Genomic DNA, 23,469 nt, shown 5'->3' with positions numbered 1-23,469 from the left:
CCTTCTTGTATCTGTAAGACCACTGCTTTAACCCTCCATCCAGACCAGTGATTAGTGACTTATCATACATACTATATATACAAATGTAAATATAGATATAAATCAATGTATCTACCTACCTACCTACATTGTAATTTATCTTGGAATATAGCTTGACAACCAAACTGCAAAATAGCTGATTTTTAAATATATGTTTTGACAGACAAGGACATCTGAACCTGCTGTTAGTTCAATAAAAAGAAAAATTATTGTCTTGTCATAGCTGGATAGACAAAGTAAAATAACAGATTCTATAGTAAATCTGAGTCTTCCCAGTAGAATCTCAATGACCAAAGCAGACATTTCCCCCTAAGATTAAAAGAAAGGAATGAGTTATTAAAAATGTTTATGTAGTCTTTAAAAATCTAAATGTAGATTTAGCTATGATTAATTAATTAAAAATTCACGGATAGCCTCTGGAGTGTACCATAAAAATTATAGTGTATAAATGTCCAATTACACTTTATTTTACATTTTAAAGTTTTCAAGATAAGTAAAACCCCTGTTCTTTATTATTTTCCCAACACAGCTGCTACTGTAATTGCGTTCTTATATCTTCTAAATATCAAAATTTAAAAGCTAGCATTGTACGTTTTGTAGTATTAAATTATAATGTTATTTCTAAAAACTCTTTATCTCTAATAAGCAATTATCGGTTGGTGTGATATTCACATTTCAAGGATATGAATTTTACAGAAAACTTATCGACTCTGAGCAAGTAGTTGAAAATCACTAAATCTAAGATAACAAAAGTTTTTTTTAATGCTAATGATCAAAACCAACTTCCTTCTGATAAATTAATAAAACAGAAATGTAAGTATTTCATTTTAAAAGACACAGCCAAACTTACTTTAATACATGCACTTTTTTTGATACTGCTAAACAAATATACCACAAAAGGTTTAATTTTGTCAGAAAGAATTTCGGTGGTTTCAGGAAATTTTCAGGTAAATATATTTTTTCTTACTGTTACCCATATGAAAAAGATTATATCAAAGTTAAGAGGCTCAAATCAACACAAAAAGATACATTTTTCATCGAATCAAACTTTTTTTAAAATAATTGTTATTAGTGGCGTTTAGAATAAGAAAGACATACTGCTCATGGTGGTACCAACTGGTGTAACCTTCTTAAAGCAATCTGGCAATATGGCCAAGAAACTTGAAAAGGTATTCTTACCTTGAAGGTAAGAAATTGTTGCTAAAGGATAGAGTCAAATATGCGTACAAGGTTTTTAGCACAAAGTTGTTCATGTCACATTATAAAAGTTCTTAAAGCACAAAAAGTATAACAATGTCCTATAAATAATGATTGAATATGTGGTCCACTAATAATTTCATACAGGCACTAAAAACATTTTCAAAGATTATGTAATAACATGAGAAAATAATTAAGTGAAAAAGGTGGCACTGGCTGGGTGCAGTGGCTCACGTCTGTAATCCCAGCACTTTCGGAGGCCGAGGCAGGTGGATCACGAGGTCAGGAGTTCGAGATCAGCCTGGCCAACATGGTGAAACCCCATTTCTACTAAAAATACACCACTGCACACTCCATCCTGGGCAACAGAGCGAGACTCCTCAAAAAAAAAAAAAAAAAGAAAGAAAAAAAACCCACAATTCCAGTTCTGTAAGTTTAAATGAATGCTAATGGTATATGTGCATATATTTTTATAAATGCGAAAAGTGATATACCACAGTTAGCCATAAAAAGAAATAACATCCTGATACATGCCAGAATAAGGTAAGTGAAAGAAGCCAGACACATTAAAAAAAAAAAACACATATAATTGTGTTTATATGAAATGTCCAGAATAGGCAAATTCAAAGAAACAGTAAACTAGAGGTTGTCAGGGGCTGCTTGAAGGGGAAATGGGGAGTGTAATGGGTACAGGTTTCTTACTGGAGTAATGAAAATGTTCTGGATTTAGATAGTGGTGATGGATGCATAATATTCTAAAAACCACTGAATTATATCAAAGCAAAAAAAATATGAAACAATGATATGCAAAAAAAATTTATCAGTGGCAGAGGTCTAAATTTTTTCTTCATACTTAACTATATTTTCTAAAGTTAACATATATGTTACTTTTATAAACAAAAATCATACCTTCTTTCTCTCTCTGATCATCCCTATCAATTGATTATGGATAATAATCAATTATACAAACATGTTGTTATATCTCTTACAACATCTTACAAAATCGAAATCCCTCCCTTATCTTTACTTCTCCTGCTTGCTATCACCTTTACAAAAATTCACTGAAAGAGTTGTCTGTATTCACTGTCTGATTCTTCTCCTCCAATTCTCTTTGTATTCCAATTCAACTCCCCTAAGACCGTGCTTATCAAGGTCACCAACACCCCCTAAATTGTTCAATCCAATGGTCAAGTCTCAGTCTGCATGTCACCTGACCTATCGGCAGCACTTGACAAAGCTGGTCAATCCATTCTCCTTGAACACAGGTGGATAACAGTCTTGGTTTTCCTTTGATCTCACTAGTTGTTCCTACTCAGTCTCCTGGACTTCTTAAACTAAAGAGGCTCAGGGTTCACATCTTAAAACTTTTCACTTTTTCTTTCTTTTTTTTTTTTTTTGAGACAGAGTCTTGCTCTGTCACTCAGGCTGGAGTGTAGTGCTGCAATCATGGCTCACTGCAGTCTTGATCTCCTAGGCTCAAGCAATCCTCCTGCCTCAGCCTCTTGGGTAGCTGAGCTACAGGTACACTGCACCACACCCAGGTAATTTTTTGTATTTTTTCTTAGAGGCAGGGCTTCACCATGTTGCCCAGGCTGGTATTGAACTCCTGGCCTCCAGCGATCCTCCCACCTTGGCCTCTCGAAGTGCTGGGATTATAGGGGTAAGTCACCACACCCAGCTAGAACTTTTCACTTTTCTACCTATACTCCCTCTTTGTAAATCTCATCCAGTTTTCTATCCCCATGACAAACTAAAATTCAGAAATACCTGTAACTAGTTCCTCTACCTTCTACCCAGCCCTCATATTCCCATGGGGACGGTCTGAAGTTCTGATCTTGGATAGGGAAGGTATGAGCGAGAGGTAGGGAAACTGTAGATTATCTTAGAAGTGAAAAAGTTGAAGATATACCCCAATATCCTGTTTTCCCCCAGTCATCCTGAATCATGTGACAAAATGAGTGCCAACTAATCAACTAACTGTTAACCAACTAAAGGCTATCATCCTGTAAATCCAAACCAGAGGAGTAAGAGTACCAAACGATATTTAAGCCAGCATGAACATTTGCCACTAGGTGGCGCCAAACCAAAGCCAAGAAAAGGGATTTGGATCAAGAAGTCAAGGCCACATAAACCCCAAGCAGCTAACAAGTATGCTTGCCCTGATACTTCACCAACTTCATAATACCCAACCCCTTAACTGACATGACTGATTTTTGTTGTTTTTATTTATCCACTGACAACTCCTGAATCTAAAACCCCCAACCTAGACCTCTTACCTGAAATCTGGACCTCTCTTATCTACTCATTGCTGCTTACAGGTCTAACAGCACCTGATAGGCCCTGAACTGAACCCCCTAACTTACCACCCTTGCTCTCCCCCTCCTGAATCTGCTCCTCCTCAGTCTTTCCCCTTTCAGTTGGCGGGCCCCCATCCTCCCTGATGCGTAACTCAAAAGCCTTCATCTATGACCACTACTTCTCTCACATAGTATATCCAAATCCATAACCTGTCTTCTTAGTATCTTCTACACACACAGTCAGACTACTTCTCACTACTCTGATCTGTGTTCTGGATTGCTGCAATAATCTGCTGAGTGAGGTCCCTGCTTCAACTTTTGCCCCTTTTAATATATTCCTCAAAATAGGAGCCGGAGTGATTCCACTGAAATGAAATACAACCCTTTAGCAGTTCCTTATCTCACTCAGAATTAAAATTAGCACCTTGAAAATGGCTTGCAAAACTCCATACTGTTTGGCCCTTCACTTACTCTGAGCCAGCCACAATATTTCTCAAACCTGACAGGCATGCTCTTGCTTTAGGGCTTTGCCCTTGCTGTTCCCTCTGCGTGGAGGGGGCCCCTCCCCTCAGATATCCTGAGAGCTCACTCCTCCTCCTTCAGGTCTTTGCTCTCAGAGAAGCCTGCCCTCAACTACTCTATTTAAAATTAAAATTTCCCTAGTCCCCACCAATCCCTATCTTCTGTCTCTACTTACTACAGTATATGTTGATTGCTACCAGTATGATTCCATATTAATAGTATAGAAGCCACATGAGGGTGGAACTTTTTGTCTTTTTGTTCACTGATTTATTTCCAGTACTTAAAACAGTGCCAAGAGTACTCGACAATATTTGTTAAATGTTAAACATATGGAAAAATGTTGCATGATAAAAGCAAGTTTTAAAACTATATAAAGTAGTATAGCATAGATTTTAAAAAGCATAATTCAAAACTAGATTTGAATTATAGGACTGTCACTTTGTAGCTGTGGGACTTTGAGCAAGTTTCTTATAATTTCTCTCTAAGCAATAACATGCTCATCTGTAAAGTGAGAATAATAACAGTGCCAACTTCAAACGTTTATAGTGAAGATTAACTGGGTAAATGCATATAAAATGCTTAGAAGAGGACTTAAACCAGGGGTTGACAAACTAAGTCCCATGAAGCCAAATCCAGCCCTCAAACTTGTTTTTATAAACCAAATTTTAGGATGGCACAGCCATGCCCACTATTTATGTATCGTTTATGACTCCTTTCACTCTACAATGGCAGAGTTGAGTAGCTGAGTAGCAAGAGAGACCACACGGCCTACAAAGCTATTTGGTCCTTTAGAGAAAAGTATGTTGACCCCAAACTTGGCCAATAGTATGCACCCAGTGCATGTTAGACATCACTGTCTATGTTAATGTATAGTTGCAAGGGTAGATTTGTGTGTATATAACTCCCAACCTGCCAGACTATAAAAATCTTGTTTGCATATGGTACTTTCCAGATATAAAATAAGATATATAATCCCTAAACACAAGGGCACCAACCCCTCTGAGATTATTATCTAGTTGTTGAGACACTGTGATGGTCTCATATTATAGAAAAGGATATTATAATTCTCAAAGAAATTGATATTGACTGATTTGATTGGTTGATTGACTGAGAGAGAGAGAAAGGGTCTCCCTCTGTTGCCCAGGCTGGAGTGCGGTGGCACTACCACAACTTATTGCTGCCTCAACCTCCTGGGATCAAGCGATCCTCCCACCTCAGCCTCCCAAGTAGCTGAGACTATAGGCACACACCATCATGCCCGGGTAAATTTTTTTTATTATTTTTTGTAGAGACAGGCATCTCACTATGTTACCCAGGCTGGATTCAAACTCCTGGACTCAAGCGATCCTCCTGCCTTGGCCTCCCAAAATGCTGGGGTTACAGGCATCAGCCACCACAGCCAGTTGATTCACCTTTAATTGTTTTAAAAAAGTTTCCATACCACACAGTACATACATACATACATACATATGTACCTGTATGTGTGTGTGTGTTTCTCTATTTGTGACAGAGTCTCGCTCTTTCACCCAGGCTGGAGTGCAGTCACACGATCTCGGCTCACTACAACCTCCGCCTCCCAGGTTCAAGCGATTCTCGTGCCTCAACCTCCTGAGTAGCTAGGATTACAGGCGTGTACCATTACCCTGGATAATTTTTGTATTTTTAGTAGAGACAGGGTTTCGCCATGTTGCCCAGGCTGGTCTCGAACGCCACCCACCTCAGCCTCCCAAAGTGCTGGGATTACAGGCATGAGCCACTGCGCCCGGCCCACAGTTTTAGGAATGGGGTATAGGGTTAGATAGGGCAGTCCACAGAAGCAAAGAAACAATGATAGGGTACTGTAATTCCAAAAAAGCACCCAAGTACAAGGCACCCAATCTCAGGTATTTCTTTATAGCAATGCACATGGACTAAGACACTATGTCAAAACGTATTGCTGTTTTTGCAGTTGGCAAGAGATGAAGCAGCTGGCATTTAGAGATCGTACTGAATGGAAAGTAACTGTTTTACATACTAGGTTATCCCTAAGCTGGGCTAGTTGGTCTGACCAACTAAAAGAATAGCAGATTCTTATCTCCCATCTCATATTCACTCTGGGGCATATGCTCATAGAATTTCTCTCTCCATGTTTATCTGGCAGAACATGTATAACTGAGTTCAAGTAAGCTAAAAGCATGTGTAACTCTGTATTACTACTATCCCCATAACATTTTATGTTAATGTTTCCTTAAATATCATATTAAATTGTTATAAACTTCTGCCAAATTGTATGCAGCATATTCTACAAATTAACTGGTCACCACAGTATATGACATCATGGTAAAGTATAATGTTCTTACCTTGTTCTTCACTTCCTTCCTTACAAAGACTAGAACTTTGGCCCAGACTTAAACTGATATCATCAGAAGTCTTAGCAGTGTCTGTATCTCCTACAAAGTTAAGAGAAACATGTGAGGACCTTATATTAGCAGTAAGGCTGTAGGGTGGCATAACCAAGGAAGTATTAATACATCAAGGAGTACTAATGTCTATCAACTAAAGTAGTTTTTGTGTATCAAAGGTTACAATAATGGAAGATGCACTGAACTAGCAGGAAGTATCATGGACTATCAGAGCACTTAATTATTCTCACAGAACTACAAACCAAACAATGTGGAAAGCTTCAAAATGTAAACTAATAAAACTATTTCTTTAAAAACAAGTGGAATTTAAAAAGGAATGCAAATTACATAACTTGACCCAACATGAATTTCCTTCCCAGGGAAAATTATTAACCTAAAAAACTATAGGGTGAAAACAATATGAATTTATCTGAATAGATCAAATAGCAGAAAATAACTTGCTCTTTTTTGTTCTTTCATTTGTGCCCACATTAAAAGGTTTCACATCAAATTACTTAGTTTTCCATGAACCCCACTAAAACCCACAAAAGTGTTTTCCCTCAAGGGCAAGGAAGTTTCTTATAGATCAAAACTTATGTAATTCACGCAATGTAATGTAAGTGGTCAAACACTTTTGTGAAATTTGGATGATGAAAGAGAACACAATTTAAGTCAACCAACCTTTAATAAGATAAATAATTTTATCTATAAAAGAATTTCAAGAATGATTTTTTACATTACATTTGAATGTACAGTACTGTTATCTTCATTACAACCAAAATGAAAGGGAAAGGCAGGTGCAACTTTTAAGTTAGATCACACCTACCTTTAATAGTTGCTGCTGTTCCAAGACGCGAGGAACCAGATCCAATCTGAAAACATGACATGAAGTAAATAAAACTAATTAAAATGCTAGCTATGTCATTATCAATACACACTAGCAAGATTATCAAACAAAATTATATGATCAAAACATGTTATCGATCATTTTTATCAATATTAGAAGATACTTGTTGGACAAGCTCTATTGGAGCCACGCAACCTGTTGGCTGCGGCACAGGCTGCGTGTGTCTTACTGATATGCGGAGCTACCCAATCCCTCTGCATGCTCAGGACTGACGGAGCCCCCCCAGAGCCAGATCCTCCAATCTCAAGCAACTCATGTCATACAATTATCATTTTTATACTACATCATGACATGTTCATGTTATAAACAAAAGCAAAACCAGGCTTTATGTCTACCTGAAATAAATTTAGACTTCTTAGGGTATAAAAGGAAGGTTTGGCAGACAAACATTAACATACACTACAAAGTGCAGCATAAGTCTAACCATCGAATTGTAAGTGTATCATTATGTACCTTTTTTAGTTGGAGACAAAAGTAAGTATTTCTTTACAGACAGAACATTAAAAAATAAATCAATAAAAGTCTAAGGCATCCATGAAAAATGAATTTTTAGCACAAACTATAAGGAGAAAATTAAAACCTGATTGTTGAGCTTTTAGTGCTTATATTCAAGATAGTTTAACACTTCCCTAAAATTTCACAGCCATTATTTATTATACTACCATGAAAATCATATAAATAAATACCACAAATTCCACAAACACATTAAGGAAACCAAAGATAACATAACAGTTACTAAATCAACAAGTCTTAGCAACTCTTCCTATAACTCGTTTTCATGGATTCAAAGAAGAAAACAGTCAAGCAAAGTTAGCACTGTAAAATAAAATTAAGAACATTCATATACTACTTTATACTTTACCACATCTTCCTCTTCATTGGTTTGATTTAGTAGGTGTATATCACAAGAAATCACTCAAAATATAAGTTAATGTTGACTTTGAAGGGACATGAAGGCCTTTCTTGATCTGGATGGCAACTGAATGGGTGCACACAGATGTAAAAATTCACTTAGCTGTACACTGAAGGTGTGCACTACGCTGTGTAAGTTACATGCCAGTGAAAAAGTAAATAAAAATATGCATACATATATCCGTTGAAACTACAAATAAACTCTTGAGGTAGCCAATAAAAAAAAGCTTTGTAATAATTTTGAACTATTTTATTAAGCTTGGTTCTTCTAGTTTTTCCTAATTTCTGCTTTCAATTAGCCATAAACGACATTGCAATTTGCCAGCAACAAAAAAACCAAAAAGCATTTTATCGCAAAAGAAAGTTTCATTCTTACAACACCTGCTACATAAGTTATAGAATTAACATATGCTATTTTTCTGCTAGAATTAAATATAAATTCCTAGACAGAAATTTAAAAACAAACAAGAAAACAAAAACACCATTTTATGCATACCCATCTAGGAATTTAAACTTAAAAAAAAATTTTTAAACACGGATATGGTAGTCATTTGCTCAGAAGCTCAAAGTATTCCCTTTCTCCTTCTTTAACAATCTCCCTATTTTGTTCCAAAATTGGTCATACACCTTCTGATATATGAGAAGTACGCCCAATCCCTGGTCTAGAGGTAGGTGTATGAACTAGTTCTGGTGAATGAACGTGTGGGAGAATCTGCTGGAGGGCTTCAGGAAAACGTCTTTGTGTGTCTGAGAAGAAAGTGATCAAGGAAAATCTCTGTCCCACACTACTGCTTGCTTCCTAACTTTTCAAACAGGGTCTTGATTGAAGCTGCTGTGCTCGTCCTGCAACCCTGAGAAAAAAGCCTAGAGAACTGCAGAGATGCCAATCCAGAGGCCTAACATTAGGCTGCTGAACACAAATGCCACACAATCACCTCCAGATTTAGGTGAAAAACAACTATTTCTTTAAGTCACTATTAGTTGAGTATTCTATTACTTGTTGACAAAAACATTCTTAACAGGTATAATAGAGTGGTTATATTTTATTCTTCATACTTTTCTGCATTATGCTTCCCCTCAAAAAGAATCATGACTATTTACAAGTGAAACAACAGGGCTCCAGAATATAAACTATAGTACATCCAAATGCAATGCATTCCCCAAAGTGTCACTGTAGAAAAACACTTAATGATATTAATGCTCATGATAAATCAATTATGACATAGATTATTTTAATTTTCCTGTTTACCCTCACTCATTAAATTTCCTAAAAATGAAAATGTAAAGATTAAGAAAAAACAGTATCTTTTTACACTTGAGGGTGAAGTTTTTTATTTAAGTGCTTTGCATAAACTAAAATATTCCACTGTTTCTTCTCTATGACAAGTGCCATAGGAAGGATTATGGATACCAGGGAAGAAAGGTTACTTCTAACTAGAGAGCATATCAGGCAAGGCCACCTGCCCCAAGAAGCCATGCCTGTCTCTCCAGCTGGAAACAATTATTTTATCCTATGAAATCATTAGCTCTTCTTCTGTACCATTCCTACGGCAATTTTTACTTTGTTATCTTTTTTTTTTTTTTTTTTTTTTTTGAGACGGAGTCTCACTCTGTTGCCCAGGCTGGAGTGCAGTGGTGCCATCTCAGCTCACTGCAACCTCCACCTCCCGGGTTCAAGCAATTCTCCTGCCTCAGCCTCCTGGGTAGCTGGGAATACAGGTGCATGCCACTACACCCAGCTAATTTTTTGTATTTTTAGTAGAGACGGAGTTTCACCATACTAGCCAGGCTGGTCTCAATCTCCCAACCTCGTGATCCACCTACCTCGGCCTCCCAAAGTGCTGGAATTACAGGCGTGAGCCACCGCGCCTGGCCCCTTGGTAACATATATCACATCTTTATCTTTGGTTACTTATATCACACCTACTATGAGATCACAATCTCTTTCAGTATAAGACCCACTCCCCAACCCACACTAAGTAGAATGCCTTGAATACTATTGGGCGCTAAAATATTTGAAGGTAGAAAAGTGACAAAAGGAAAGAGAAGGAGGTAAGGAGAGGAATAAAGGTAGGGAAAAGAAAGAATGGAAATGGTGGGTAGAAGATGAAAGGGAGAAAGGCAGAGGTGAAGGAAAGAATAGTAACAATGACCACGATGTAGCTACCATGGTCAGTGGGTTCACTGTTTAGTACCCAAGAAATTTATATAAAATATGATAATGTGTAGCAGTATCTTACACATTATATAATAAAATACATACAAGAAACAACAGTATGTCTATAATGGTAATATCTCCAGCAATATGCAAAAAGCCAGACTCTTCCTCCTCACTTCAGCTTCTCTAAAGGGTAAGAATAATTATGTCAACCATTTATTTTGTCATAAACAGTATAAAATGAAAACACTAAAATCCAAGTAGCACAATAACCTCCAATATTTGCCCATTTTTATTAAAAAGTTATTATTTAAAGTAAAAGGTATGCTGTGTGTTTAACAACATGCACACATGCTTTAATCACAGTCAAAAAGGGACTCCCTCCCTAAAACAAACAGGCAAGTTCCAAGAGACACGATGCCATGGTCACAGGATCCAAAAGTGCCTGGCCACTGCTGGCCCTTTCATCTTTCCTTTTTGTAAAAAGGAAAAAAGGTCTCCAAAAGATGATTGGAGAAATGTAGGCTTACTCTCTGGGGGTCTGATACTACCTACGTCTGACAATAAGAAGAAAGCCCAGGGTTAATTAAGAATACAAGACATGCAGCCATATTCAAGAATTGAGTTATTTCATTCTATAAAAAGAGACAGAGAAACACAAGGCCAACAAAAAAACAGGATCAAGGACAGTAACCCTTGTCTTCAAACAGGCATTGTAAAATTTGAAACAAAAAGTATCAATCTAAGGCTGGGCATGGTGGCTCACATCTGTAATCCCAGCACTTTGGGAGGCTGAGGTGGGCAGACCACCTGAGGTCAGGAGTTCGAGGTAGTCTGGACAACATGGTGAACCCCATCTCTACTAAAAATGCAAAAAAATTAGCCAGGTGTGGTGGCAGACACCTGTAATCCCAGCAACTTGGGAGGCTGAGGCACGAGAATGGCTTCAACCTGTGAGATGGAGGTTGCAGTGAGCCAAGATTGTGCCATTGCACTCCAGCCTGGATGACAGAGCAAGATTCTATCTCAGAAAAAAAAAGTATCAATCTAATTAATATGTCATAGCTCTTTTCACATTCTTTAAACAAACAAACAACAACAACAAAAAAACTCTTGACATCTCCCATTCCATGAGCTTGTTATGGAAGGAAGATAAATTTAACAACCTACATGTTCTGTACTCACTAGATCAGTCCGAATGAGCCGCATGATACAGTGATGAACACACAAGAGAACAGTCGCCCTGGTCAAGCTATTTGTATCTGTATTCTTTAAGTAAACAGAATTTAACTAGAATACTAACTTGTTTTACAGAACTGGAAACCTAAGATTTTAGATCTGTACATGTTTAGAAGGCCAAGGTTAAAAAAAGAAAGTGATGCTATGTAGTAACGATACAGAAAGACAAAAGAGAGAAAGGTACTAGGTTCAAAACTGTTACCTTTAATAGTTTAGTCATTCACTTTAACTTTAAATCATGAACATGTTAATCAGAGTCAAATCTTCTATCAAAATATATTAGAAAACAAGACCCTGTTCAAGATTTTGATTCATATAGTGTTTTTCATAACATTGTTCTTAAGGCTACCAATGCAGAAGAGTAGAATACTACAGGACAGAGTTGGCAGAATTATATCTGCTATTTACTCATTTGTTAAATGAGAAGCTAGGTCTGATCTACCTCTAATGTTTTATTACCTAGACACATAAGGATAATTAGCAATCATTAATTTAAAGTCAACTGTACACAAGGCAGTATATAAGACAGAAGAAAAAAAGAGGAAAATCTACTCTGTAGAGCCTTGTAAAGTGCCATATAAATAAGTACTCATCTGCAAAAGAAAGGGTCAACACCATAAGGTGTTTGAAAATCTTGAGAAATGTAGGATAGTTACAAGAAGAGTTAGACCAGAAAATAAAGATGACTAAGTCTGTCTCTAGAACAGAAAGCAGGCAGAAAAGAGAAGAATGGTTTCAATCCACAAGCTGTGTCATATGATAACAAGAAGACTGGAGTGAGAAGTGAGGTCTAGTCCAGACCCTGATATAAATCAGCTATTTCTTCTTCTATATAATGAAAAGACGGACATAGCAACTACTAAAACCTATAGTTATGTAAAGGTCTGCTAAGAGAAGACCATGAACGTTTCCAACAAAGTTCATGGAATTTTACTCTACCCAATGAAATCATCTGCTGAGAAGGACAGCAGGAGTAACTGGGACTTTGATTAGTGTACGGGTATTTAGGATGAATAAGAGGACTAGAGCAGCAAAGGTCCAGCCAAGTTTTGAAATAAAACTTCAAGAGTTACCATTTTAAAAGTTACATAGTAGAAAGACATTAAAATTGGTAAAAGCAAATTTGTATTTTACTTTTAGCCTTCCCATTAAACATCTTGAACACTGAGAGATTTTCAGCATTTATTTTTAATTTTTACTTTTTGGCCACGTTTAAACTGGGGGTAACCACAGACATCTACACCTCTCTAATACACATGATGTGAAGATAGTGCAAGCTAGAAGCTAAATTTCCTAAGGCTATTCACAACTGTCATAATCAAAACTATACACCCAAAGATGAGTCTGTGGTAATGCTCAACAAATATGTAATTAATCAATGTGAAAAGTAACTTAAAAAGAATATTAATAAAAGATGTTATTAATAAGCAATTAAAAATAATAATCAGAAAGATATGACAAAACATCAGCCGACTTAAAGACATGAGAATAACGGAGACCACCATCAGGAGGAGGGAAAAAGGCAAAATAAAACAGCACAGGTTCCTACCTGGTTGCTTGGATCTAGACCGGCATAAGAATTTCTGGAACTGCAACCAACTGGGGGTGTGGCCTCTCGGATGAACTCAGACATTTCAATCCCTCCACCAGGATCACTGTGGAGAAAAAAATGAGAAAAAGAGTAACTGTCATTATTCTGACTCCAATGCTTTTCCTTTGTTTATTTTTTAAGTTATACTTTTTTCCACAAAACTAAGAGGTTCTGATTTTTAATCCAGCAAATAGCAAAAAGGGTAAACAACGATCATTCTTCATTTACAAGTCTGATACTTGGAACTATTTTATAACCACATCACTACTTGAAAATATGTAAAACTCTCTTATTCCAAACTGTCTACATCAAATCCAACATTAGAAACTGGCATTAATTACAATTATAGCATACTAAATATGTTACGATATGTGCCATCAAACCACTCTCACAAAGAAATGACTGCCTTTGGCTTCCCTAGAGCAAAGAGAAATTGTTCAATTGTAAACACAGAATGTAATCAGATATTACATTAACGAATCCCCGCGAGATCAGCCTCAATGAGCCGCATGATACAGTGATGAACACACAAGAGAACAGTCGCCCTGGTCAAGCTATTTGTATCTGTATTCTTTAAGTAAACAGAATTTAACTAGAATACTAACTTGTTTTACAGAACTGGAAACCTAAGATTTTAGATCTGTACATGTTTAGAAGGCCAAGGTTAAAAAAAGAAAGTGATGCTATGTAGTAACGATACAGAAAGACAAAAAAGAGAAAAGTACTAGGTTCAAAGCACCGGAGAAGCCCAAACACAGTACTTAAAGATAACAGGATTAATTTTTGTATAAGGTGTAAGGAAGGGATCCAGTTTCAGCTTTCTACATATGGCTAGCCAGTTTTCCCAGCACCATTTATCAAATAGGGAATCCTTTCCCCGTTGCTTGTTTTTCTCAGGTTTGTCAAAGATCAGATAGTTATAGATACGCGGCGTTATTTCTGAGGGCTCTGTTCTGTTCCATTGATCTATATCTCTGTGCTGGTACCAGTACCATGCTGTTTTGGTTACTGTAGCCTTGTAGTAGAGTTTGAGTCAGGTAGTGTGATGCCTCCAGCTTTGTTCTTTTGGCTTAGGATTGACTTGGCGATGTGGGCTCTTTTTTGGTTCCATATGAACTTCAAAGTAGTTTTTTCCAATTCTGTGAAGAAAGCCATTGGTAGCTTGATGGGGATGGCATTGAATCTATAAATTACCTTGGGCAGTATGGCCATTTTCACGATATTGATTCTTCCTACCCATGAGCATGGAATGTTCTTCCATTTGTTTGTATCCTCTTTTATTTCCTTGAGCAGTGGTTTGTAGTTCTCCATGAAGAGGTACTTCATGTCCCTTGTAAGTTGGATTCCTAGGTATTTTATTCTCTTTGAAGCAATTGTGAATGGGAGTTCGTTCATGATTTGGCTCTCTGTTTATCTGTTATTGGTGTATAAGAATGCTTGTGATTTTTGTACATTGATTTTGTATCCTGAGACTTTGCTGAAGTTGCTTATCAGCTTAAGGAGATTTTGGGCTGAGACAATGGGGTTTTCTAGATATACAATCATGTCACTTGCAAACAGGGACAATTTGACTTCCTCTTTTCCTAATTGAATACCCTTTATTTCCTTCTCCTGCCTAATTGCCCTAGCCAGAACTTCCAACACTATGTTGAATAGGAGTGGTGAGAGGGCATCCCTGTCTTGTGCCAGTTTTCAAAGGGAATGCTTCCAGTTTTTGCCCATTCAGTATGATATTGACTGTGGGTCTGTCACAGATAGCTCTTATTATTTTGAGATACGTCCCATCGATACCTAATTTATTGAGAGTTTTTAGCATGAAGTGTTGCTGAATTTTGTCAAAGGCCTTTTCTGCATCTTGAGATAATCATGTGAAGATGGATTAAAGACTTAAACGTTAGACCTAAAACCATAAAAACCCTAGAAGAAAACCTAGGCATTACCATTCAGGACATAGGCATGGGTAAGGACTTGATGTCTAAAACACCAAAAGCAATGGCAACAAAAGCCAAAATTGACAAATGGGATCTAATTAAACTAAAGAGCTTCTGCACAGCAAAAGAAACTACCATCAGAGTGAACAGGCAACCTACAAAATGGGAGAAAATTTTCGCAACCTATTCATCTGACAAAGGGCTAATATCCAGAATCTATAATGAACTCAAACAAATTTACAAGAACAAAACAAACAACCCCATCAAAAAGTGGGCGAAGGACATGAACAGACACTTCTCAAAAGAAGACATTTACGCAGCCAAAAAACACATGAAAAAATGCTCACCATCACTGGCCATCAGAGAAATGCAAATCAAAACCACAATGAGATACCATCTCACACCAGTTAGAATGGTGATCATTAAAAAGTCAGGAAACAACAGGTGCTGGAGAGGATGTGGAGAAATAGGAACACTTTTACACTGTTGGTGGGACTGTAAACTAGTTCAACCATTGTGGAAGTCAGTGTGGCGATTCCTCAGGGATCTAGAACTAGAAATACCATTTGACCCAGCCATTCCATTACTGGGTATATACCCAAAGGACTATAAATCATGCTGCTATAAAGACACATGCACACGTATGTTTACTGCGGCACTATTCACAATAGCAAAGACTTGGAACCAACCCAAATGTCCAACAATGATAGACTGGATTAAGAAAATGTGGCACATATACACCATGGAATACTATGCAGCCATAAAAAATGATGAGTTCATGTCCTTTGTAGGGACATGGATGAAATTGGAAATCATCATTCTCAGTAAACTATTGCAAGAACAAAAAACCAAACACCGCATATTCTCACTCATAGGTGGGAATTGAACAATGAGAACACATGGACACAGGAAAGGGAACATCACACTCTGGGGACTGTTGTGGGGTGGGGGGAGGGGGGAGGGATAGCATTAGAAGATATACCTAATGCTAAATGATGAGTTAATGGGTGCAGCACACCAGCATGGCACGTGTATACATATGTAACTAAACTGCACATTGTGCACATGTACCCTAAAACTTAAAGTATAATAATAATTAAAAAAAAAAGATAACAGGAACCCAGATTTACGGGGAAAAAACCACACACCAAATTTCACAAAACTTAGAAAATGCTACATAAGGTTCCTCAGGAAGACAACTCTTAGAATAAGTCATAATCCTACTTTTTGCCCAGAGTTTTTTACTAATTCTACCTGGTATAAACAGAGTAAGTAGTCAATAGTCTATATATATATATACGTATATATATATATATATGTGTATATATATATATATACGTATATATATATGTGTATATATATATACGTATATATATGTATATATATATATATTTTTTTTTTGCTATTATCTGGATAAAAGTTACAATATATGTGTTGGACATTACAGAGGATATATCTTGCTATCTGGCATCCAATTCAACCTCCTGATTATGTAAAAAAAAAAAGCAACCCCAAATTCTTCAGGTGAACCACCTCATCTCAAACTCTCATAGGTTTTTGGGTAATGTTGACCCCACCCTCAGGTTTAGGGGTGGGCTCTACTGTCCAGTCATCAGCATATCCCATTGTTCTGGTCATTGAGATTAGCTCTAGAATAAGCACAGGACCCAACCCAGGCTAGTTTGAATCAGGCCAGGAGTGTCTTATTGGTGGGAGGAAATTTCTCTATATCTGCTACTCTTAATGTTGAGACTTAAGGCCTGGAGGTGCTGCAGCCATCTTATAACCATTAAGGGGCAGCCTGTTCTAAGAAGCCAAAATAATAGAAAAGAACAGAGACTGGCGAGAAGAAGAGAAGCAGGGACATGAAGTGACAGTTTGAAACGTTGCATCCTGACACATCTGAAGACATCCCTCACGTGCAGACTTTTCAGTAATGTGAGTAGTAAATTCTCTTAAACTTTTTTGGGTATTCTGACAGCTGCAATCAAAAGATATAGGCAATATATAATTTTCCATTTAAGTATTTAACATTATAGCAGTTTGAGCTCTAGTGTGTTTTTATTATCAATTATCTCATAATTATAATGTCCCTGTTTGCGTAACAGGTTCCTAACTCTAAGCCATTGACTACAGTAGCTAATTAAGGTTCAACAAAGAAAACTAGCTTTCTAACTTACTATCCATTTATAAAAATAAAATATATTGGAACTCAGGTAAACATATGGCCAATTCAGTATACAAATACTCATGTGTGAGAAATGTAGAACATGTTCATGTTTATAAGCTGTCTGGTGTTAACTCATACAAGCTATGTAGGACAGAGGAGAAATTTTTCTAAATTGGAAAAACTTTAAGTATGTATATAGAGGCACTATCACCACACTAAATTAGTAATGAATATTCAAATATTCAGCAATATTACGGTTTCTCCACTAGAATGCATCCTCTAAGTGAGATCCAAAGAAATCAGAAGATGGAGAGCAAAGTACAGATTAAGAAATAACAACACAGAAAGGAGAGACAGCCCTCATCTTGCCTAGTCTCTCTCTCTCTCTCTATATATATACACACACACATACATACATACACACATATACATACATATATGTCAACTTTATTGAAATATGATTCACATATCGTACAGTTCACCCTTTTAAGCTGTATAATTCAATGGTTTTTAACGTATTCATTAAATTATGAAACCACCACCAAAGCCAATTTTAGACCACTTTTATCACCTCAAAAACAAACCCCTTTAACCATTACTACCCGTCCCTTTCCATCCTCCTTAGCCCTAGACAACCATTAATTTACATTCTGTCTTTACAGATTTCCCTGTCCTGGACATTCTATATAAATGGAATTATATGTGATGTTTTGTGTCTGGCTTCTTTCACTTAGCATAATGTTTTCAAGGTTCATCCACGTCGTAGCATGCATCAGTATTTCATTCCTTTTTATAGCCAAGTAATATTCCACTCTATGAATAAACCACATTTGTTTATCCAGTCATCAACTGATGGATAATCTTGCCTAGTTTTATACATCACTTTTGATAGCAAGTCCAAATTATTACAATCTGAACATACAGTTATTATTAATAATACATAAAAACAGGCTGGGTGTGTGGTTCATGCCTGTAATCCTAGGCACGTGGGAGGCCAAGATGGGCAGATCACTTGAGCCCAGGAGTTCGAGACCAGACTGGGCAACATGACAAAACCCCATCTCTACGAAAACATTACCCAAGCGTGGTGGCATGTGCCTGTACTCCCAGCAACTCAAGAGGCTGAGGTTAGTAGACAGATTTAGCCCGGGAGGTAAAGGCTGCAGTGAGCTATGATTGCACCACTGCACTCCAGCCTGGGCAACAGAGCAAGACCCTGTCTCAAAATAATAATAATAATAATATAATAAAAACAAATATTTACTCAGTACTTATTATATCCAGTCATAGCAGTACGTGCTTTATTTGCATTTTCTGATGAAACCTTCCCTAATATTTATGATATGATTCTCCTCTTACAGTTATTATTCTCCTCTTACTGTTGAAAAAACTGAAAACCAAAAGGCAAAAAAACTTGCCTAACGTCTCAGAGGAGGAATGAAACATAAACTGAGTCACTGGTACCTGGAGTTCATGTGGGAGGGGAGGACAGAAATAATACCTCCTCAGCACTCTGCAAATAAGTTATCATATCTGTTCTTTCTTTATTTCCCACACACTTGAATACACGTACTCATAACCAGCATGGCCTAAGATAAGGCTCAAAAACCAGGTCTGTGAAACCCTAAAGCCCACATTCTTGCTTTTTTTGTGGCTTTTTTGTTGTTGTTGTTTTTTTAAGAGACAGGGTCTTGCCCTGTCACCCAGGCTGGGGTACAGTGGTGCAATCATAGCTCACTGCAGCCTCAAACTCCTGGGCTCAAGTGATCCTCCCACCTCCACCTCCTGAGTAGCTGGGGCTGCTACATGCCCATGCCACCACACCCGGCTAATTTTTTATTTATTTATTTATTTATTTGGTAGAGACAGAGTCTCACTGTATTATCCAGGCTGGTCTCAAAATCCTGGCCTCAAGGGATCCTCCCACCTTGGCCTCCCAAAGTGCTGGGAATACAAGCGTGAGCCACTGCGCTTGGCCCTTATTCTTTCTAAGAAAACATACTGCCTTACACCAAATAGGCACTAGTCTCTTTCCAGGTCAAAACCGAAAGTAAACACCATTATTTAGAGCAGGGATTTTAAAACTCAGTACTATTGACATTTTGGGGGCAAATAATTTTTGACTGCATTGTAGGATGGCTAGCAGCATCTCTGGCCTTTACCCACTAGATGTCAGCAGCAGCCCCTCAGTGTGACAACCAAAAAAAGCTCCAGACATTGCTACATGTGCCCTGGGGGACAAAATTACCCCCAGTTGAGAAATAATGATTTAGAACTAATGGTCAACAAACAACAATGCGTGGGAAGAAAGGAGATATCAAAGGAATAAAAATGACGAAGAGAAAAAATGAACAGGGGTTTTTATTAAAAAAAAAAACTCTCTAGTAAAATTTCTGCACTTCTTTCTTCTCTATAAATTCAGAAGTAAAACTCTTAGCCAAGCTATAGATGTTCTAAATATAGCTAAACATATAAAATAGCTGAGTAAGAGTTTTCTTTATTGGCAAGACTTGCAGGTTTGCAGCAATGGAGACTTCAGCACATACCTGGAAAGCATAGTAGTTTATAATTCTCACAGTAGCAAAGTGGTCTACTGCAGTAAGCAATACACCAAATTCAGGTAATATCTACCTTTATGGCTTAACTTCCCCATCTGTTAAGAAAAAAAACAAACCAGGTACAGGGAAAGGCAGAAAAGCAGAAGGGATCAAATCTGAATTACAGAGAAGTCTTCACAAACTAATTTGTTGATTATTAGTATCATATTTATTGCTCATGCTCTCAGGCTTTGATCAGAAACTTTGCAACACCATTACAATACCAAGTTTGTAAATCTGGAGTAAAATGATGCTCATAAAAATAAGGATAAAAACGAAGTTCCTATATTCACAGGAACAAAGTTCCTAAACAAAATAATCTCTCTCAGAAAACAGCCTAAAATCCAGCTTCATACAGTTTAAATTGATCCGTAGTTTACAATATCATAAGCATTACTGCCATGAGAAACATACAGAAACCATGATCTTTCTTCAAATGTTTGTATTCAAATCCTAAAATTCAATGTTACTTCCTGAAGCATTAGAAATATAAAAAAAATTAGTGCCTGATTCTTTCTCTAAAAGATTGAACCATTTTTTACCTGCTGTACCACATAAAAGAGAGACCAATGAAAACCATAAAGCTCAAGTAGTTCTGCTATATTTATTCATTCACACAACAAACTGAGAGCCACAATGTACCACGCACAGTGATAGGATCTAGATATACAAGTATTTATTTTCCTATTCATTTCTTTTCCTCAGAACAGAACATGAGATGCACAAGTGTGAGGGTGAGGAAAGGAGATGTCAAAAACAAAAACCTACAACAAAGATCTTACTTACTAGTGAAACTTAAAAATATTAAAGATTAGAAAAAAGACAAGGATGTACACCAATAATACTTCAATTTAACCATGTGCTACATATCATAGCCAGTGAAAAAAATTAAACAAGAAGTATAAGGACTAGAAAGTAAGAAATAATTGTGATTATATAGACAAGGGAACATCACTAATAAGGGGGTTTAATAAGATTGCTAGACACAAAATAAACTGCGACATTTTAGGGGGAAAAACAAAATTATACTTTATACTAGCATAAATAATATAAAATCATAAATTTCCTTTTAATGGAGAAAATGAAAAACTATTACTGAAAGGTATTTAAAAAGACTAAATAAATGGAGAGATTCAATATTGTAAAGATGCAAATTCTCAGCAGAGGGATCTACAAATTTAGTGTAGCTCCAATAAAAATACCAAGTTCCTATAGACTTTCTCTAGCAGACTCTGAAGTTTACATCAAAAATCAAAAGAGCCAAGAAGAGCGAAGTCTCTCCTAAAAAAGAATATGGTAGGAGGTTTACCCCACTGGCTATCAAGAGTCATGTTTTAAAGCTGATAAGGATGGTATGGTAATGGCACAGGCAAGCAGATCAACAGAACAGAACAGAGAGCCCAGAAACACACCAGAAATGAAAATTTAGCTTATGCCATAGAGACTGCTGCAAATTACTAAGGAAAAGATGGTCCACTTAACAAATACTGGGTAAATCAGAGATTCATAAAGAAAAAAATAAGCCTTAAGAACCTACCTGATACTACAGACCTAAATAACTTCGGGTAGAATTGAAATGTGAAAACAAAAGAAACATGAAACTTCAAAAAGACAATACAGAATACCTTTCTGATCTCCGTGTAGAAAATAATTCAGACACAAAAATGCTAGCCAGGCGCGTGGATCACGCCTGTAATCCCAGCACTTTGGGAGGCTGAGGCGGGTGGATCACCTGAGGTCAGGAGTTTGAGACCAGCCTGGCCAACATGGTGAGACCCCGACTCTACTAAAAATACAAAATTAGCCAGGCGTGGTGGCACATGCCTGTAATCCCAGCTACTGAGGAGGCAAGGCAAAAGACTAGCTTGAATCCAGGAGGCAGAGGTTGCAGTGAGCTGAGACTGTGCCACTGCACTCCAGCTTGGGCGACAAAAGTGAAACTCCAATTCATTAAAAAAAAAAAAGAAAGAAAGAAAAAAACACAAAAAACAAAAAACCTGATTACTAAAAAGTGGTAAATTTCATTGTTCTAAATTTAAGAGTATATGATAATCATAAGAAACTTTAAGGAAAGCAAAATGACAAGCCACAAGTGGAAGATGACTGTAATATATACATAACTAATAAAGGAATAGCATGAATATATAAAAAAATTAAAAATTCCTATTAATCATTAAGAAAAAGACAGCTCCAAAGAAAAATGAAACAAAACATAAATGAGCATTGGAAAAAAGAAAAAACCTAAATGGACCATATATAAAAAAATAAAATGTTTAACCTCAGTAGTAATCAGAAAGGTTAACTGAAAGTCACAATGAGACACCTTTTACACTTCATGAATGGCAAATTTTTTCAAGACAGGGTCTTGCTCTGCCACCCAGGCTGGAGTGCAGTGGTGTGATCAAAGCCCACTGAACTCTTGAACTCCTGGTCTCAAGTGATCCTCCTGTCTCAGCCTCCCAAATATCTGGCACTATAGGTGCACACCACCATACCTAGCTAAAATTATTTTTTATTTTTTATTTTTTGTAAAGACAAGGTCTCGCTATGTTGCCCAAACTGATCTGGAACTCCTGGCTTCAAGCTGTCCTCCCATCTCTCCCTCCCAAAGTGCTGGGATTACAGGCAGGAGCCACCTTGCCCAGCCAATTTTCTTCTTTTAAATCCCAAATCAATAGCTAAGTGAATGGCAAATTTTTAAGGTTTACCAATGTCAAATGTTGTTGAAGATGTGAACAATAAGGACTTTCATACACTACCGGTGAGAGTATAAACTGCTAAAATCATTTTGGCACACAGCTTGGAATTGCCTGATAAAATTGAACATGAAAATGCCCTATAAACCAGCTTACATAAACTAGATATACACACGTACCACAAGACAAAAAACACTAGAAATAATCTGAATGGCTATAAATAGAAGAATGAATAAATAGACTATGGTCTATTCTTACAGTGGCAGACTACATGTAGGTCAATATGAATAAACTCTAGCTACAAACATCACCATGCGTGAGTCAATAAAGTATAATATACTGTGCAAAAAACAAATCTCTCACAGAGAAATGCATACTGTATGATTCTCTTAGGATGTCCTAAAGCAGACAAAAATAAATAAATATATTCAGGAACATCTACGAAGAGTGTGTAACAATAAAGAAAAGCAAGGGAGTTATTCACAAAAAATTCAAGATTATGGTTACTCCTGAAGGGAAAAGTGGAATGAAATGGGAGAGCAATGTCATGAAGCTTATATGGTATTTTTATAATGTTTTATTTCTTAAGCTGTGTGGTAGGTAATGAAGTAGTCACTTGATTATTGCTAACTTAGTGTTTGGAATACATATTTCACAATAAAAAATTTTTAAAGTAAAAGAAAATGGAAAAAACAATTCAGAAGCAATGACAAATATATATAATATCCAGAAATAATTAGAACAATTATCAAGTGTTACCATGTGTCAGGAATTATTCTAAGAACTCTCTATATATTATTTCATTTATTCATTGTAATAATCCTATGAGAGA

At 36.8% G+C, this 23,469-nt stretch overlaps 1 protein-coding gene across 9 annotated transcripts in view; it reads right to left on the bottom strand.

Annotated features, from left to right (window-relative positions):
• PCNX1 (pecanex 1) overlaps nt 1-23,469 on the bottom strand; it is a 209,014-nt gene that overhangs the window by 139,601 nt on the left and 45,944 nt on the right. For 8 of the 9 annotated variants that reach the window (XR_010109817.1, XM_034937738.3, XM_034937744.3 and 5 more), the window contains exons 3-5: nt 13,202-13,307; nt 7,263-7,308; nt 6,395-6,484 (exon numbers count right to left, since the gene is read on the bottom strand). Coding sequence is in view for 8 of the 9 variants with exons in the window: in XM_034937738.3 (XP_034793629.1) it covers nt 6,395-6,484; nt 7,263-7,308; nt 13,202-13,307 (242 nt within the window). In the remaining variant the exon portion in view is untranslated. Of the gene's footprint in view, nt 1-6,394; nt 6,485-7,262; nt 7,309-13,201; nt 13,308-19,890; nt 19,998-23,469 lie in introns of those variants that run through there. The other variant, XM_063596272.1, reaches the window with a different exon arrangement.

This window comes from Pan paniscus, chromosome 15, assembly GCF_029289425.2.
Source record: "Pan paniscus chromosome 15, NHGRI_mPanPan1-v2.0_pri, whole genome shotgun sequence".
Classification (NCBI taxonomy): domain Eukaryota; kingdom Metazoa; phylum Chordata; class Mammalia; order Primates; family Hominidae; genus Pan; species Pan paniscus.
Note: the sequence above shows the minus strand (reverse complement) of the source record. Positions and strands in the feature narration are given on the sequence as shown.